The sequence below is a fragment of the Salmo salar genome, chromosome 17 (assembly GCF_965601325.2).
Source record: "Salmo salar chromosome 17, fSalSal1, whole genome shotgun sequence".
Classification (NCBI taxonomy): Eukaryota; Metazoa; Chordata; class Actinopteri; order Salmoniformes; family Salmonidae; genus Salmo; species Salmo salar.
This window is the reverse complement of record NC_138307.1, coordinates 14,417,955-14,437,953: the sequence shown is the minus strand read 5'-3', so window position 1 is coordinate 14,437,953 and position 19,999 is coordinate 14,417,955. Positions and strand designations below refer to the sequence as shown.

The window sequence follows — 19,999 nt, the reverse complement described above, 5'->3', positions numbered from 1 at the left end:
TAAACTTTTTCAAAAACCAGTCAGATGCACAATGGGCATATTAGTTCATCTTTATGCATAAACTACAAAAAAAGCAACACAGAGAAATAAAATAAATGGACAAAGATATGACAACATGTGCAATGTCTTCATCACTGGGTCTGGTGTGCCATCACTCCAACAAACATTGGGAAAGTCCTAGTGAATGACATGGATGAATCCATGAAGTTGAAGACATCCTATCCATTCATTCCATCAGCTTATCCATCCCTCGACAGCAGTAACTCTGTGGTTCTGCATGCACTTTCGTCTCAGCATGAGTTGTCAGATTATAAAGGGAAAAACGCTTCCATAAACTCAAGTTCCCTTTTCCATCAAGAAGATATACACACATTTGATTGCCGCTATAGTTTCAGTTATAGAGAAGCTTATTAAGGAATACAGTGTGGATACAAACACAATAAAATACACTACATGGCCAAAAGTAGGTGGACATCCTTTCAAATTAGTGGATTCTGCTATTTCAGCCACACCCGTGCTGACAGGTGTATAAATTGAACACCCAGCCATGCAATCTCCATAGACAAACAATGCCCTGTACTGAAAAGCTCAGTGACTTTCAACGTGACACCGTCATAGGATGCCACCGTTTCAACAAGTCAGTTTGTCAAATTTCTGCCCTGCCAGAGCTGCCCCAGTCAACTGAAAGTGCTGTTATTGTGAGTGGAAATGTCTAGGAGCAACAATGGCTCAGCTACAAAGTGGTAGGCCACACAAGCTCACAGAACGGGACTGCTTGTCCTCGGTTGCAACACACACTAACGCGTTCCAAACTACCTTTGGAAACAACGTCAACACAAGAACTGTTTGTCTGGAGATTCATGAAATGAGTTTCCATGGCCGAGCAGCCGCACACAAGCCTAAGATCACCATGTGCAATGCCAAGTGTCAGCTGGAGTAGTGTAAAGCTCGCAATTGGACTCTGGATCAGTGGAAATGCGTTCTCTGGAGTGATAAATCAGGCTTCACCATCTGACAGTCCGACGGACGAATCTGGGTTTGGCAGATGCCAGGAGAACGCTACCTGCCCCAATGCATAGTGCCAACTATAAAGTTTGGTGGAGGACGAATAATGTTCTGGGGCAGTTTTTTTTAGTTCCAGTGAAGGGAAATCAATGACATTCTAGACGATTGTGCTTCCAACATTGTGGCAACAGTTTGGGGAAGGCCCTTTCCTGTTTCAGCATGACAATGCCCCCATGCACAAGGCGAGACCCATACAGAAATGATTTGTCGAGATCGGTGTGGAAGAAATTAACTGGCCTGCACAGAGCCCTGACCTAAACCCCATCGGACATCTTTGGGATTAATTGGAACACCGACTGTATACCGGGTATAATCGCCTAACATCAGTGCCCAACCTCACTAATGCTGGTGGCTGAATGGAAGCAAGTCCCCGTAGCAATGTTCCAACATCTAGTAGAAAGCCTTCCCAGAAGATTGGAGGCTGTTATAGCAGCAAAGGGGGGGACCAACTCCATATTAATGCCCATGATTTCGGAATGAGATGTTCGGTGAGCAGGTGTCCACATACTTTTGTCCATATAGTGTATATACAGTTGAAGTCGGAAGTTTACATACACCTTAGCCAAATACATTTAAACTCAGTTTTTCACAATTCCTGACATTTAATCCTAGTAAAAATTCCCTGTCCTAGGTCAGTTAGGATCACCACTTTATTTTAAGAATGTCTGAATAATAGTAGAGAGAATGATTTATTTCAGCTTATATTTCTTTCATCACATTCCCAGTGGGTCAGAAGTTTACATACACTCAACTAGGATTTGGTAGCATTGCCTTTAAATTGTTTAGCTTGGGTCAAATGTTTTGGGTAGCCTTCCACAAGCTTCCCAGAATAAGTTGGGTGAATTTTGGCCCATTCCTCCTGACAGAGCTGGTGTAACTGAGTCAGGTTTGTAGGCCTCCTTGCTCGCACACACTTTTCCAGTTCTGCCCACAAATTTTCTATAGGATTGAGGTCAGGGCTTTGTGATGGCCACTCCAATACCTTGACTTTGTTGTCCTTAAGCCATTTTGCCACAACTTTGGAAGTATGCTTGGCGTCATAGTCCATTTGGAAGACCCATTTGCGACCAAGCTTTAACTTCCTGACTGATGTCTTGAGATAGGTAGGCCTTGAAATACATCCAAAGGTACACCTTCAATTGACTCAAATGATGTAAATTAGCCTATCAGAAGCTTCTAAAGCCATGACATCATTTTCTGGAATTTTCCAAGCTGTTTAAAGGCACAGTCAACTTAGTGTATGTAAACGTCTGACCCACTGGAATTGTGATAGTGAATTATAAGTGAAATAATCTGTCTGTAAACAGTTGTTGGAAAAATTACTTGTGTCATGCACAAAGTAGATGTCCTAACCGACTTGCCAAAACTATAGTTTGTTAACAAGAAATTTGTGTAGTGGTTGAAAAAGTAGTTTTAATGACTCCAACCAAAGTGTATGTAAACTTCCGACTTCAACTGTATTAACCCTTTGTGTAATGTGTTTTTCAGAGAACATCTCAGTGAGTGACTCAATCATTGACACACTGACGATTGTCAATCATATTTCAAAGGCAGTTCATGGCATCATGATCTCACAGGACCTACTGTGTGCCATGCAGGTAAGCAGGTTATACACAGCTTTATATATAATAAACTGGAGTAACTTATACAAGTTGCGTCAATAACATAAAAAAAAACATCACAGTGGGCTAGTAGTGGTATTACATTCTTGGAGATACGACAGAAATAAACAGTTAGAAAGTAGTTATCTATGCAACACTGTTTTACATTCCATATACTGTACATGCATGTCTTCTACAGACATGTTAGGTATCAGTAGGCCTAACACTGAACTCCACAGATCATTGGTCTTCCCCCCTCCTGGAGAACTACAGGATGAGCACACTAACCCACCCGATTCAGCTAATCATGGTCTTAACGACTAGTTAAATCAGGTAGGTTGGTGGTGGGCGGGAACAAAAGCCTGCAGCCCAGTTGCTCCCCAGCACGAGGCTTGGAGACGGCTGTCTTGATGGATGAAGTGTGAGAGGGTTAGCTCCAGTGTAGGTAACAAAGGGATCAAAGCATTACAAACACAAAAAAACGAACTAATTTACAAATACAAACAAGACTAGAGGGTGGGTTAAAAAAGAACTAGAGGACACTCAAAAAAACTACAAACCCCAGGAAGACCTGGTTGATGCTGCTGCACAAAGGAAATATAAATGAATCATAAAAAAAATGTAAAACTGTTGTTTCAGTGTTTCCTGTTAGCATAATTGAAATCTAGGGAACTACACAGTAAGTCTTGCTCTCTGCTAAAACTGTTTCATCCTCCATACTTTTAGTACATTGTATTGTAAGTCGCTCTGGATAAGAGCGTCTGCTAAATGACGTAAATGTAAATGTATTAAAATAAAATACAAAGTTAAAATGCATGTGCACGTGAGTGGTTATACACATCTTCTCATATACACCAGTGGCGGCTGGTGGGAGAAGCTATTGGAGGACGGGATCATTGTAATGGCTGGACTGGAATAAATGGAACAGAGTCAAACGTGTTAGATACCGTTCGATTTATTCCATTCCAGCCAATACAATGAGCCTACACTGATATATACACTTCTCTCACACAGACAGCTCCACGGCAGGGGCGTAGGCATGGGTGGGCCCAGCACCCCCCATGCATAAATCGGTAGACCGATATTATCGGTCGATATTAGCCTTGCACAGAAATATTTTTATCGGCCTTTATTCCATGGATAAAGTTCCCATATTATATACATAGAATAAACAAATATGTCTGCTCCATTTTCAGTGGTTGCCTAAAGAGAGCACTCTACCAGCTGATCATTGAACATCATTCAGCCCTTGTCCACAGTGTGAGAGAAAGTAGACATGGTTAGTTTGACGGTGAGTAGCTTGCCACAGCCAGCATAAGTAAATAATCAAAAGTACACTTCACCAAGCAAGCAGCCCTGTCCTCATCACATTCTCACTTTGTTAACGTTAGCTGGCTAGCTAGCCAGCAAGGTAGTAAACTTAGCTACCTAGCTAGCAATCTGTGCTACGTATGTGCCAACACTGGACTGGCGCCAAAGTGAACACTCGTCCTTGATACAAAAAGAAGACTGATCCTGTCAGGGCCTATTATGTTAGCTAGTGGGCTAATTTAGTTAGTTTTCTGAAATATGCAATCTGCAAAAAACAAGACAGTTGGCGCAGGTCTATCATTCAGGCCATGCGCTTGCATTCATTATGAGATAAGTAGCTAATGTTAGCTAGCTCGCGAAATTAGAACGTGTGACAAAACCAGTGCAGCAACAATTTGCATGCATAAACATTTTCAGTCATCAGCGCATGCCATTTGCGGTTGAAATGTATAGCCAATACATTTTGTATTGAATAACAATGTTATGTAAATATGGTTTCTGTAAGAAAATATTGTCATAATGAACAGCTAGCTTGTGCTTGTCATAACATACTCTCATTGCAAGGTTGCCATAAAGTGTTTGTTTACATGACCTTTGACTGTTGTAACACTAGTAAATCTATTCACCCTTATGGTAGTTTAGCACAAACACTTTTTCATACCTCTTTTCCACTGCCATAGACATTTTTAAGTTGCGCCTTAGGTCAACTAAACAAGCTTTGTATTCACTGTCGTATTTATAGAGAATATAATTGCATTTTGGTGGATCTCCTGTAAACCACAAATAAAATGTTCTTAAATAATGTTAACTATAATATTTAGTTAAGAAATCATCATTTAGAGTATGTGTTGATCCTTTGAAGCACAATTTGGTCTGTTTTTCATTCAACCTCTAAAAAAAACAATATATCGGCAGATATATCGGTAATCTGTGACTTTTCCCTCCCCCAAAATCGGTATCGGACCCAAAAATCCAATACGGGTCGGGCTCTAATTATTTGTCGTCTTTTTACTTAAACATACAAACATCATCAGATAGAATTCATAAACAGCTATAAAACTGCACATTTCTCTCTTGGCCCAATGGCAACATTGCTGGAAGTTAGCTCCAACAACAAAACATTTTAATAAAAAAAAAATTGCCCACCCAAATTTCTACAGGCCCACCCACCAACAAATTACTGTCTACGCCACTTCCTCACGGTTACCGTGATTGTTGTGTAGAGGTTGTTGTGTAGTTGTTAGTCTGTGTTCAGGCTGAAGTAGTTGTGTAGTTGTAGTGGTTGTTGTGTAGTTGTGTGTCTGGGTTCAGGCCAGGTTTGGCCTCTAGTTGTTCGTCTTCAGCCACCTCGGATCGTGGGCAGCGAGGAGGCGGGCGGAGCTTAAAAAAATCAGAGACGTAGCAAACCTGAGAGAAAAGGATCATTTATAATCAGTAGTGCTGAGCGATTAGTGCTTTTTGAGGTCGGTTCTGTTTCAGTTCAATAATGAAGAAAAAAAATACGTTTTCGGTCACAATTTATATATATTTGTTTACATTAAATGCATTATGCATTGTGGGTTAAATGTTATTACACAGAATAAAACAACACAAGTCCCATGATGGTAGTGACTGCCCATTACTGCTCATCACTTATTAACCATCATTTATTCACATTACTTTAACAAAATATCTTTGTTTTATTTGCTGACTTTATTATTTTATTCCAAGTCATCATCTCATCTCTATAGAGCAGCTGCCTATGCTGTCTGACAAAATCACTATTTTAGTAGTTCATCAAAGTTAAGAAGGCATACTTTTATGACTGCTGAATACCAACTGTCAATCACTTAGATAATGTATTTTCTGGAAACTACAACTCCCTACTACATCGCACAGTTCGGGCTTGATCTGATTTATCTCTATAGAAACTGTGTAATGTGCATTGAGCTCACAGAAAAAAATACGAAATGGAATTAAAATAACTGAACTGACATCGGTCAATTAGTTGTTCCAAAACCGAAATATTACAAACATTTCGGTTGAATTGCTCAACATGAATAGTCAGACATGTACAAACACACACACACTCACGTTGAGCACAGCGATGAGAGTTCCCTGCAGCAGTCCCACCAGTACGTCGCTCCAGTGGTGTTTGTAGTCGCTAACCCGTGTGTATCCAACGTACACCGCAAACGACACGAGGAAGAACTGCACTGTGGGTCTGACCAGACGAGTCCACTTCCCCTGCATACGTGCTTGCACATACAACTATACACACACACATTAATCGTCATCTCAAGGGTGTATGAAACTCACACAAATAAAAAACACTCACCGCTAGAAACAGCATGCTGTACATCCCGAAGGCAGAGTGTCCGGAGTAAAACGACAATCTGGAACACAGAGGAGAGAAACGTTGACATTGCATGACATAGCAAGAGAAGAAAGACGGACAGAAAGACACACACACCTGGACTCAGTGACGTTTTGAGGGTTGCCAGTACAGTTGAGTTGCAGCATGTACCCAGAACACACCGTGGGATTACACACAGACAGGAAGTTAGGGCGTGGCCTGCCAATGGTGAACTTGGCCAGGTCAGTCAGTGATTGGCTCACAGCTGCTCCAAACAGGAAGGTCCCTACCACCTAGCAGAGGCACAGCACAGGCCAATTTAACCACTTTCCTGAACCAATGAAATTGGGAAGAGGCAGCTAGCCAATCCGAGCTAAGACCACATATTGTCAGCCCAAAACTATGGCTGTGTTCCAACTGACCTTGTAGAGAGCTGACATGTACTGGTTAAAGTTAGAGTTGGAGTGGAGACGCTTGGAGTACACCAGGTACGCTTCTCCTGTAGTTATCTATGGAGAGAGAGGCAAACTCATAGCATAGCAGAGGTAAACTCGTACCATAGCGTGCCATTTTGTACATAATCATCAAGTTGTTCATCAAACTTACTATGACTATGGAGGAGGGGATGGTGACTGCAGCCATTGCCCTGTGGGAGATGGTGTCTCTTCTGTAAGGATATCTGATGCTCTCGTCATCACAGTAGATACCCCTCTGGTACGGGCTGAACATTAACGTCAAGACCGCTGACGGAAGGGCCGCTGGGAAGTAGGGAGAGGGATAGGAAGGGGCAAGGTAGAGGGGGAGAGAGGAGGGGGTCAAGGGAGACAGTATCAACACGGTGCTGAACTTGTCTCCGTATAGGCCTAGGTGAGATTGATGTTCAAGAAGCAGCTCAACAGGCTCTGACCGACAAGTTTAAATCTATCAGCTGGACAGGAACTGTGAACAATACATGGGCACGTGAAGGCACATCTAGGCACTTATTGGTCAGCAGTATATCAGTGACCTCCGTCCCCTGGGGAGGAAGCTGCTAGCTAACACCACAGACACACACGCGCTCCAAAGGTTGTATAGTTGACCATGACTAGAAACTGCTTCTCCAATAGAAATCCCCAATCACGCTTGTAGGCGATGTCATGGCAACGTTGGCTAGCTAAGCTCAGAAACTTCATCGGGTCTAACGGTCGTCTCGCTCCGAACTGCGCACGAGCAGGCCATCAAATCAAAGGCCCTCCTTAGATATAAAGTTATTTTACACCAAAATGAAAACATGTCAGTTTGTCACTTTCACACAAGGTTGGATTAACATGTTCAGCTACTTATGACATCTAGGTTGTGCCTTTCGATTTAGAGAATATTTACAGCAAAGGAAGAATTTCTCACTTCTCCCATTGACTTCCCAAACCCCTGTCTGGTCTGTCGAGTCTGCTTCACGAAGCGTTCCTGGAAGTTTTGCGTCGTTGGGCCTCTGGGTTTAGATACTCTGTGTGCGATCTGATGCTCATGCACGCACACACACACACACACACACACTCATCCATCACCATAGATATGCCCAACAGCCTTAAACTTTCACCACTGAGCCTTGCTGACAAGAGCATGGGAGCAGACTACTGGACGGGACACACACATGCACGTGCGTGCACACACAGAGAGAGATGAATGTCCCAAAGTTACCATGAGAAATTCCCTTAAACTGATCTCTCACAGAAGAGACCATGGACTTTTCGTTTAACCTTTCTCCTCTCTTTACCACACTCAAACCTCACCCCCTCTTTCTTTCACTCCCTCCCTCACTCACTCCCCATAGTTCAGTGACTCACAGACCAGAGCAGAGAGACTGGCACCAGGATAGACTATAAAACTGTCTCAACTGACAACACAATGGTGTACAAACACACACTCAAATCTGACAGGACAATGGTTTTACACACCCTGATGTTTTTTTCCCGTTTTCATGAACCCTGTCACTAGACAACATGCTCCCCTGATGCAAACTGAACTTCCACCAGTCATATACTGAACAAAAATATAAAACGCAACATCCAACAATTTCAAAGATTTTACTGAGTTATAGTTCATAGAAGGAAATCAGTCAATGGAAATAAATTCATTAGGCTCTAATCTATGGATTTCACATGAGTGGGCAAGGGAACAGCCATGGGTGGGCCTGGGAGGGCATAGGCCCACCCACTTGGGAGCCAGGCCCTCCCAATCCAAATGAGTTTTCCCCCACAAAAGGGCTTTATTACAGACAGAAATACAGCTGCTCGGTCATGGAAACCCATTTCAGGAAGCTCCCGACAAACAGTTATGGTGCTGACGTTGCTTCCACAGGCAGTTTGGAACTCACTAGTGAATATTGCAACAAAGGACAGACCATTTTTTACGAGCTTCAGCACTCGGCAGTCCCGTTCTGTGTGCTTGTGTGGCCTACCACTTTGCGGCTGAGCCGTTGTTGCTCCCAGACATTTCCACTTCACAATAACAGCACTTACAGTTGACCGGGGCAGCTCTAGCAGCACAGAAATTTGACAAACTGACTTTTTGGAACCACATTGAAAGTCACTGAGCTCTTCAGTAAGGCCATTTTACTGCCAATGTTTGTCTATGGAGATTGCATGACTGTGTTTCTATGGGTATAATAAAGTGCATTCGGATATTATTCAGACCCCTTGGCTTTTTCCACTTTGTTACATTACAGCCGTATTCTAAAATGGATTAAATTGTTTTTTTCCTCTTCAATCTACACACAATACCCCATATTGACAAAGCATAAAACAGGTATTTTTTTTCTTTTTTTGCAAATGTATTAAATACTTAAAAAATGAAATATTACATTTGCATAAGTACTCAGAACCTTTACACAGTACTTTGTTGAAGCATCTTTGGCAGCGATAAAGAGCCTCAAGTCTTCTTGGGTATGACGCTACAAGCTTGGCCCACCTGTATTTGGGGAGTTTCTCTCATTCTTCTCTGTAGATCCTCTCAAGCTCTATCAGATTGGATGGGGAACTTCGCTACACAGCTATTTTCAGGTCTCTCCAGAAATTTTCGATCAGGTTCAAGTCAGGGCTCTGGCTGGGCCACACCAGGACATTCAGAGACTTGTCCCGAAGCCACTTCTGTGTTGTCTTGGCTGTGTGCTTGGGGTTGTTGTCCTGTTGGTAGGTGAACCTTCACCCCAGTCTGAGCACACTGGAGCAGGTTTTCATCAAGGATCTCTCTGTACTATGCTCCATTCATCTTTCCCTCAATCCTGTCTAGTCTCCCAGTCCCTGCCGCTGAAAAACATCCTCACAGCATGATGCTGCCACCACCATGCATCACCGTAGGGATGGTGCCAGGTTTCCTCCAGACGTGACGCTTGGCATTCAGGCCAAAGAGTTCAATCTTGGTTTCATCAGACCAGAGATTCTGACCCCAAGTGGGCTGTCATGTGCCTTTCACTGAGGAGTGGAAGGTTCTCCCTTCTCCACAGAGGAACTCTAGAGCTCTGTCAGAGTGACCATTGGGTTCTTGGTCATCTCCCTGACCAAGGCCCTTTTCCCCCTGATTGTTCAGTTTGGCCGGGCAGCCAGCTCTAGGAAGAGTCTTGGTGGATCCAAACTACTTCCATTTAAGAATGATGGGGCCACTGTGCTCCTGTGGACCTTCAATGCTACAGACATTTTTTGGTACCCTTTTCCCAGGTCTGTGCCTCAACACAATCCTGTCTTGGAACTCTACGGACAATGCCTTCGACCTCATGACTTAGTTTTTTCTCTGACATGCACTGTCAACTGTGGGATCTTATATAGACAGGTGTGTACCTTTGTCCAAATCAACTGAATTTACCACAGGTGGACTCCAATCAAGTTGTAGAAACATCTCAAGGATGATCAATAGGAACAGGATGCACCGGAGCTCAATTTGGAGGTCCATAGCGAAGGGTCTGAATTCTTATGTAAAAAATTTTTTATTACATTTGCAAAAAATTCTAAAAACCTGCTTTCGCTTTGTCATTATGGGGTATGGTGTGTAGATTGATGAGGAAAAACATTAAATGTAATCCATTTTAGAATAAGGCTGTAACATAACAAAATGTGGAGAAACGGAAGGGCTCTGAATACTCTCTGTATTATGCAGACCTAGCTTGTGCCTGCATTCGGGACAACAACTCAAATTGTTATAGTAATAAAATCATTCAAAATACTTTACCAGACAGCTTGACTTAGCCATAGATTATCATTCTTTTTTATTTATTTTATTTTTTAAACCACAGTGGATTGTTTCACATCACAAGTGCATAGGCCTATGCCTATTTCAGAAGCAAGCAATTTGGGCAGCGCATGTGGCAATAGGCTTAGCGTAAAGCATCTATAATGTGTCTTGAGTATAATTTAAAATGTTGAGACAAGAAGGGGAGGAGTGTGTGACGGAGATATGGGTGTCTCTCTCCAGAATGCATGCAGTCAGCTCTCCAGAATTGTTTGCCCTTCGATTGTTTATTTGTATCAAACAGAAATGGAATAATGTGTCCCTGAACAAGGGGGGGGGGGGGGGGGGGGGGGGTCAAAAGTAACAGTCAGTATCTGGTGTGGCCACCAGCTACATTAAGTACTGCAGTGCATCTCCTCCTCATGGACTGCACCAGATTTGCCAGTTCTTGCTATGAGATGTTACCCCACTCTTCCACCAAGGCAGTGAGAAACAAGTTGTGGTTTATTTCATAACCATAATTTAGGAGTTATTTAAATGTTTTCATTGTCTTTTGTTTTGAGTGCTCTATGTGAGCAATGCTGATTTCTGTTCTGATAATGTTGAGGGAGGGAGCGCGCACGCCTGAGCACACCAACATGCTGAGTTAATACAATGTTACACTTCATTACCCATAGACAAATCAAGACAGATAGAAAGGGAGGCAGACATGCAGAAGAGATTCATGGAATTGAAATAACCTGCATTTTTAATCAGGATATTTTCTACTGTTTTTATTTGTCAGATTTAGGCTTATGTATTTTACTTAGTTGATGATGGAAGTTATAGGGGCTCCTGAGTGGCGTCACTGCAGTACCTGGTTCGAATCCAGGCTGCATCACACCCGGATGTGATTGTGCGCCGCCACCCTATGGGACGGCCAATTGGCCCAGCGTCGTCCGGGTTTGGCCGGGGTAGGCCGTCATTGTAAATAAGAATTTATTCTTAAATAACTTGCCTAGTTAAATAAAAGGTAAAATAAGCCTACTGCAGCATTGGCCTATAGGTTCTCTCTTAGTTCCATGCGCTCATTTCTTCCAATGGATCACGGTGTAGGCTGTGTCCATATGGCAAAGGCTGGTGCTCTTGCATTAGTTTAATTTTAACTTCTAGATTTGTATTATTTAAATTAAGATTAACCATGTGCCAATAATTTTGAGAAACGAAAAACGTTATTATTGAAATTAAACTGTTCCACGAAAATGTACACAGTATTAAAATAATCGTAACTGGTAGAAATAGTAGGATAACTTGTGAGCTTCCCTAAACTCGAAACTCACAAGCTGTCTTTATCATAAAACCCATTAACAAAATGTGTGAAGGCGCAAGTGCATGCACATTGGAGGTCCCGTGACAAAAAAGGGGCCAGCCTATAAAAATCCAACGCTAGTCCAACTGATTGGTTCTGGCGCCCGCCCTGCCTCACATTGTCACCAGTGATGGGCATTCCGGCTCTTTTCAGTAAGCCGGCTCGTTCGGCTCTTTTGGCTCTTTAAAAAAATATGTTTTGTATTTTTTTCAAGTCAAACAGTTTGCGATAGTTTGACTATGATTGGTGTTAAAACAATTCTAATTCAATTATTCAATGAAATCATACTCTACCTTAACCACAATGTATTTAAAAATGCATTGGTTTGTTATGAAAAATAATGCTATTAAACATTTGCATTTAAAGTATAACTTTTATGTATATAAACAAAGTGCATATAAAATGTAACAATTCAAAACTAATAAAATATGAACATAATAGAATATTTCACCATATCAAAGAAAAATAAATAATGTGCATAACTGCAGCATCCCACTTAAAACATTAAACTGGTCCCTCTTTTCTCTCTCTTCTTTATTGCCATGTTATAACCAGCAGCACACAGCAATGCTGACCACATTTTGCTTTTATGAGAGATTTGCATTCAGAAATGAAAGCTGCCTCACTTTCGAGAGGCTAATGCGGTTTCTTCTCTCAGTAATTATTTGTCCCATTTTTGAGAAGACCCTCTCAGAGGGAACGGATGTGGCCACTATGCAGAGTCTCCCTGTCATGACTTTAGTAAGCCGTGGGTAGACAGAGAACTTGCTCTTCCACCAGCTCAGAGGATCTGCAGATCTTTGGGAGGAGGGGCTCCTCCAAATAGGATCGGACCTCCATTATGGCATCTGCTGAGGGATTCCTTCGTGCTGCATCCCCAGTTACTCTCTCGTCAAACAGCATCCCAACAGCAGACGTTTGTGGCTCTACTGCTGGTGCTTCTGCTCCATCTGATCCCTCTTCTTCCTGTTGCCCTGGCGCCTGAGCCAGGTGAGTGCTGGGGCTGTCCCTCCCTGCTGCTGTTATTCTTTGAAGAGCCTCATCAATCTCTCTGGCATCACTGAAGGCTAACTTCTTAAACCTCGGGTCAAGTGCAGCGGTTTCTGATAGCATGTGATTCTATTCTATTCTCTGAAACGTTCTGTCCATTGATGAACATAGTGACCTGCTCAAAGAGTTCCAGGACTCTGCACACCTCCTCCACCACCTCCCATTCCTCTTGGGTCAGAGCATCAACCGGTGCATTAACAATGGCCAGGGTAGAGATGATGGCATCCTTTGACTCAAGAAACCGCTTCAACATATAAAATGTTGAATTCCACCTTGTAGTGCAGTCTTGTTTAGGCCTCAGTTCAGGCATCCCCATCTGGCGTTGTGTAGACTTTAGTTTTTCAGCACCTACTGAGCTCCTGTGGAAGTATTCCACAGCTGCTTTCACTTTGTCCACAGTGGGCTTCATCACCTTCAGAGCATCTCTTACAATCATGTTGATTGTGTGGGCAAGACATGGGTGATGGGTCCATTTTAAAATGTTCATGGCTTTGGTTATGTTAGCTGTATTGTCACTAACACAACAGACCACTTGTCCATCTACTTGCCATTCTCTGACCACTCAACAGTTCTTCTACCAAGTTCTCTGAGGTGTGTCTGTCACTGAACTCAAAGCAGTCCAGAAGACAGCTAGACATCAAAAGATCTTCAATGAAGTGACATGTAACCGACATGTAAGAAGTGGTTACCCTTGATGTCCAGCAGTCAGTGGTAAGGCAAACTGCAGTAGCTTTCTGGACTCTTTCCCACACTGAAGCCTGTGTGATCTGGTACAGTTGTGGAATAGGTGATTTTCATAGGGTTTTCCTGCTTGGAATTGTGTACATTGGATTTAGACTATTGCTATAATCTCTAAAACCTCTGTCCTCCACGATCAAAAATGGCTGGAAATCAGTGGCAATCATCTTAGCCAATGCAATATCAATTTGGCCTTGTTTTGCTACAGACATAGACTTTGGCATAAACTGGTCCATAGAAGACTGCGTTGCTGTGGGTCCCGCGACCCAGTAGGCCTACTTGACTGATGGATACACCACCACTATCACCAGCAGGCCCGCTAGTTTCTCGAAGCTCCGCTACAGCTAGCTTCACAGTTGGGTGCACAGTCCGCATATGCCGGTGTAGGTTGTGCGTAGAACCGGCTTTATATGAGATTTTGTTTTGGCAAATTCTACACTGTGCTCTAACATTGTCTACATTATTAAAATGCTTCCAAATACTACTGTGCTTCCGACTCATTTTCCAGCTGTTGTTTTCACAGCTGTCCTTCCTCTCTCTCCTCGGCTGCTAAGTGTGTGACTGTGAGTGAGTTGGCTCGGCCCTCCCTCACGCATCTTTGGTTCATTGGTTGACACTGCGTGTCTGATTGACAGGAACAACAGGTGAGGCTGTTAGTCTGAGCAGACAGTCAGAACGAGTGTGTGTGCGCTTGAGCATTTAGGCCTATATTATTTTATTTATTTTTCCTTCTTTGAATTAGTTAATTCTATTCATTTAAATCTTTTGATTATTCATATCTTAATTTTTTTATTTATTTTTTTATAAATAGATTCTGCTCTTCTGATATGCAAGCCGGCTCCCAAAGGTCACCTACAAGAGCCGACTCTTAGAGTCGACTCGTCCGCGAACGACCCACCACTAATTGTCACTCATCAGCGGCTTATGAACAGCGTGACTATTTGGTCAACCTTAATTCGCTAGGTCAAGCACGCACTCAGCCACTTTGAAGTGTACTAACTGGTATTTACTTTGAAGTCATGTCGACTTTGTAGGGGGCTAGGATAACAGATAAGACAGCTCTCTGGAGACTAGTGGTTAGGGTGAGGATGAAGTGTGCATGTGTTTGTAGCACTCTGCTGCAGTGTCAGAGAAATAAACACACACACACACACACACACACACACACACACACACACACACACACACACACACACACACACACACACACACACACGTAGAATTTTTGTCATCCCCAGTTTTATTCCAGTAAGGTTTCTGCTACATTGTTATTGTAGCCAAGGGTTGAGTTGAACCAAGATAATTATTGTTCCTCTCTCCAGAGAGTGGGCTGAGCTGGATTTGATAAAACAAGAAAGGGGAGTGTGTGAATAAATAGAAGATAGATTGAAAACCAACACTATTAAGACAATGTGGTAACAGTGAATCTGGAACCCTGCTGAATGGCATATATTGTAACAGAACTGGTGACGAGCCGTACCTGGGATCCAGTGGTACTGGAGATGTTTTAATGAACCTAAAGGAAAACTGATTCAAGCATTCTCTTCGGTATCTTCGGAAGAGGTTAGATTGTAGCACACATCTTGACCTTCCTCAGAGATGTAGAAAGAACAGCGACGTTTCACAGACTCAGAGGGCTGTGCGTTTGTGTGTCCAGTGGCAGATACAGGAAGCAGAGTCCATAGTCTGTCTTCTTTAACCCCACACAGTTATCTGGGCCGAGGGGGGTCGGTCTTCAGTAACAGAATGGGCAGCGCGGTCAGAGAGAAATAAGAAGAGGGGATAACATTGTTTCACGGTCTCATCTGGTCGATAGAAAGTTCCAGATTCCTCCCAGAGAAAACAAACATGGAGGAATGTCTGGTGAGATATGACACATGATCGACTTCCTCCTGACCTCTGACCTCACAGGAAGGAGGGACCTAAGAAGTGTTCCTGTTATTCTCCAGACTAGACGCCAAAAGACGTACACAACTCCACTGTCCTACTAGTCACAGCCAAAAGCTACATCACACACTGATTCAATCTAGACAATAGAGAGATTCCAATAGGGAGACAGAGCAGGAAGAGGATCAGTACTCTATGGCTGTAGTAATCCTGCTGTACCGTCAGAATCCTAGTTATTTTCCACACAGGAAAGGTCAACCCCCCTTCCCTCTCTCTCACACACATAGTTGGCACAGAGAGATGGTGTGTGTGTGTGCGTGTGTGAGAGAGAGAGAGTGAGAGAGAGAGAGAGAGAGAGAGAGAGAGTGAGTCAGTAAAACAGCAGCAGAGTATCTTCTCTAACTCTAGTTGAGCGCAAAACCCAGAAAATCAAACCGATAAATAACAAACTAACAACAACAGTTGGTATCAGTCTATAGTTTGATGCAGATCCTCTAACCCCAAGTCATATAAATAACAGTAAGAACTTAGAGCAACGGCAGCTGTGTTAGGTCTCATGTTTGACTTCCAGAGAAAGTTTAATGACCCAATGGCTTTAAAGGACTGTGACCCCCATCACAGCAAACTCCTGGGAAGGAAGTGAAAAACATTGACACAATGTGAAACTTCCTTAATTTATATTCCTTAGAATGACCTTTAGAATGAACATGATCATTGTCTGCCAATCAGATTCTTCCAGAGGGTGTGTACAGGTCTTACAACAGTAATCTGTCCCATTCACACAATCACCAGTCAATATTGAACGATCTAAAAGTCCAAATGAAATGATGGATACGTTAGGGCCTTTTGTTATGCGTATAACAGCAGATTGCTTGGTTTTGGTGGCGTTTGGTTGGTATTTTTGTTAAAAAAAGTGTGTTGCAGAAATAACTCAATGTGCCTCTGTGTGTGTGATGTTTCTTTGTCTGCAGTGATAACAAGGCAAAGGACAAGAGGCAAAGGAGAGGAGAAAAGAGTAAAACAGAGAGAAAGAGGATAGAGAGAGGGAGTAAAAGAAGGATGGGAGAATGAGAGAGGGAGTAAAAGAAGGATGGGAGAATGAGAGAGGGAGTAAAAGAAGGATGGGAGAATGAGAGAGGGAGTAAAAGAAGGATGGGAGAATGAGAGAGGGAGTAAAAGAAGGATGGGAGAATGAGAGAAAAAGGAAAAGCTTTGTCGGATCAGATCCAGTTTGTCGGCTTGGCACATTCCTACTATATTAATGACACAGTGAGGAAGCTAGGCTAACACACACACGCTAACAAAACACACAAGTATGCACACACACACACACACAACCCTGTATCACTCTTATCTGAACTGGGAATAAAAAAAATCTCAATTGTTTTCTTGTCACTAATTGTAGACTGATTACTGCTACCCCCAGAGACCAATAGAGACCAATAGAGACCAATAGAGAGAGAGAGAGAGAGAGAGAGAGAGAGAGGGGGGGGGTGAAAGAAAAAGAACCAACAGCAGAGATTGAGGGAGGAAATAATGAAAGAAGAAAGAGTGATTTTACTGTCGTCAGACCCCAGGCCCAGACACACAGCCCCCTGAGACCGTCAACAAACATGGTTACTGTCGTCAGACCCCAGGCCCAGACACACAGCCCCCTGAGACCGTCAACAAACATGGTTACTGTCGTCAGACCCCAGGCCCAGACACACAGCCCCCTGAGACCGTCAACAAACATGGTTACTGTCGTCAGACCCCAGGCCCAGACACACAGCCCCCGAGACCGTCAACAAACATGGTTACTGTCGTCAGACCCCAGGCCCAGACACACAGCCCCCTGAGACCGTCAACAAACATGGTTACTGTCGTCAGACCCCAGGCCCAGACACACAGCCCCCTGAGACCGTCAACAAACATGGTTACTGTCGTCAGACCCCAGGCCCAGACACACAGCCCCCTGAGACCGTCAACAAACATGGTTACTGTCGTCAGACCCCAGGCCCAGACACACAGCCCCCTGAGACCGTCAACAAACATGGTTACTGTCGTCAGACCCCAGGCCCAGACACACAGCCCCCTGAGACCGTCAACAAACATGGTTACTGTCGTCAGACCCCAGGCCCAGACACACAGCCCCCCGAGACCGTCAACAAACATGGTTACTGTCGTCAGACCCCAGGCCCAGACACACAGCCCCCCGAGACCGTCAACAAACATGGTTACTGTCGTCAGACCCCAGGCCCAGACACACAGCCCCCCGAGACCGTCAACAAACATGGTTACTGTCGTCAGACCCCAGGCCCAGACACACAGCCCCCTGAGACCGTCAACAAACATGGTTACTGTCGTCAGACCCCAGGCCCAGACACACAGCCCCCTGAGACCGTCAACAAACATGGTTACTGTCGTCAGACCCCAGGCCCAGACACACAGCCCCCTGAGACCGTCAACAAACATGGTTACTGTCGTCAGACCCCAGGCCCAGACACACAGCCCCCTGAGACCGTCAACAAACATGGTTACTGTCGTCAGACCCCAGGCCCAGACACACAGCCCCGAGACCGTCAACAAACATGGTTACTGTCGTCAGACCCCAGGCCCAGACACACAGCCCCCTGAGAACGTCAACAAACATGGTTACTGTCGTCAGACCCCAGGCCCAGACACACAGCCCCCTGAGACCGTCAACAAACATGGTTACTGTCGTCAGACCCCAGGCCCAGATACACAGCCCCCTGAGACCGTCAAAAAACATGGTTACTGTCGTCAGACCCCAGGCCCAGACACACAGCCCCCTGAGACCGTCAACAAACATGGTTACTGTCGTCAGACCCCAGGCCCAGACACACAGCCCCCTGAGACTGTCAACAAACATGGTTATGCCACAAGGTGATGTTGTCTGTTAACAAGGACCAGCTTACCTCCGCTTAATTGTTAAAAAACCACACTCTCTCACTCACTCACTAAATACCATGAGAGAAAGAGAGCAAGGGAGTGGGGGAGGAAGACAAAGAGTGGGGGATGGGGGAAGAAAAGGATGAAGAGGGAAAGAGGTGGAGGAGTGGGAGATAAAGCGGGAAGGAGACTGTCCACCCAAATGTCTATTCTAAACTACAGATCCTGTAGTATTGAGAGTCCAGTACAAGTCCGAACATGCAAACCCTGGCTCCACACACACACACACACACACACACACACACACACACACACAAATGCAGCAACTACACTGGAAGCTACAGGGCAAAGCCCAACAAGCAGGACACTTTCCATGGAATGCCAGTCAAAAGAACAGGTGTTCTGTTACAAGTGCGCACACACACACACACACACAAGCAATTACAGATTATTTTTTAAATGGCCATCATAAATGAATTGTAACTGTGAAATAGTGAACTTAAAATCATAGTAATTGTGACTATGCATTTTGTGTTACTAAGCCATGCTGACTGATGACTAGCCTACAATCTACAGTACCTGAATCAATACAGATCAATGTTACCACTCCACAGGGCACTGTAACCACCTGTAATGTGCTGACAGACGATGACTGAACCCATTAAACAAGATATAACATAAGTCATGCTGACTCTCTTCCTATTACAATACTATTGTGGTGTGTCTGTCTGTGTAACACAAAACACATGTTCTTATGACTGGCCTTCCATGGAAAGTGTCCTGCATGCTGGGCTTTGGCTTGTGTGTGTGTGTAGCCTGCCTAAACATTGTTTACAAAGTCCCCCACCATCTCAGTCTTATCCAGCATTTACCCAATAAACAATTATACATAAACAACTATTTTATTTATTTATCGGTGGCTAGTGCTACCCTATTGCATTGGGCATGTATCGACGGCAGAGAGCGAGTTGGGTCCTTGGGTAATACAACAAATAGTGTTATATCAGCCATGTTGTTGGAGAGAGAGAGAGAGAGAGAGAAATAGGGCACTTACCGACAACCACACAGAGAACATCAACTAGAATCAGCATATTTTTCTTGTGAACTGGTAGTTCCGTCATCTTCACACTTCTACTCTCTCCGAATAATTATCAAAACTGCATACACGTTATTGGGAGAAGTTGAGTTGCAGAGGTAAGAGAAAAATAGTGTGAACAATCAGATGTGCTTGTTCTTCCGGATTTCGCTCCCGTAGCCTACCTGGCCTACCTGTTGAGGTACTACGCTCTATAGGTGAGTCAGGGAAAACCGCAACTGTAGTACACACCAAACACGCGGAGTGTCCTGCGCTGTCAACACACGGACATGTGTGGGCCAAGCATTGTCCACTCGCAAGCAGAGATAACGGAAGAAAAAAACGACTGAAATCGTTTCCTTTAGGGAAAGTTGAGAATGGGCTACTTTTTCCAACTAAAGGCGTGTGTGCGTTTACACTCTCCACTACCCAGAGCTGACGTCAGAGGTTTTGTGAAAAGAAAGTGAACCAGACCGCAGGGTGGAGTCAGAGGATGA

At 43.9% G+C, this 19,999-nt stretch overlaps 1 protein-coding gene across 2 annotated transcripts; it reads right to left on the bottom strand.

Annotated features, from left to right (window-relative positions):
• Window positions 1-32: 32 nt before the first annotated feature.
• On the bottom strand, window positions 33-19,951 carry LOC106575392 (phospholipid phosphatase 2). 2 transcript variants are annotated; one of them, XM_014151898.3, is made up of 7 exons: window positions 19,482-19,951; window positions 6,919-7,070; window positions 6,735-6,821; window positions 6,430-6,605; window positions 6,295-6,352; window positions 6,051-6,227; window positions 33-5,384 (listed from the first exon to the last, which is right to left on the bottom strand). In XM_014151898.3, exons 1-7 carry the CDS (start codon window positions 19,546-19,548, stop codon window positions 5,229-5,231), a joined length of 873 nt encoding a protein of 290 aa, XP_014007373.3. In that variant the 5' UTR covers window positions 19,549-19,951; the 3' UTR covers window positions 33-5,228. The 2 variants fall into 2 exon arrangements, with proteins under 2 accessions (XP_014007373.3, XP_014007374.3); XM_014151899.3 differs by lacking the exon at window positions 19,482-19,951 and adding an exon at window positions 15,129-15,723.
• Window positions 19,952-19,999: the final 48 nt, after the last annotated feature.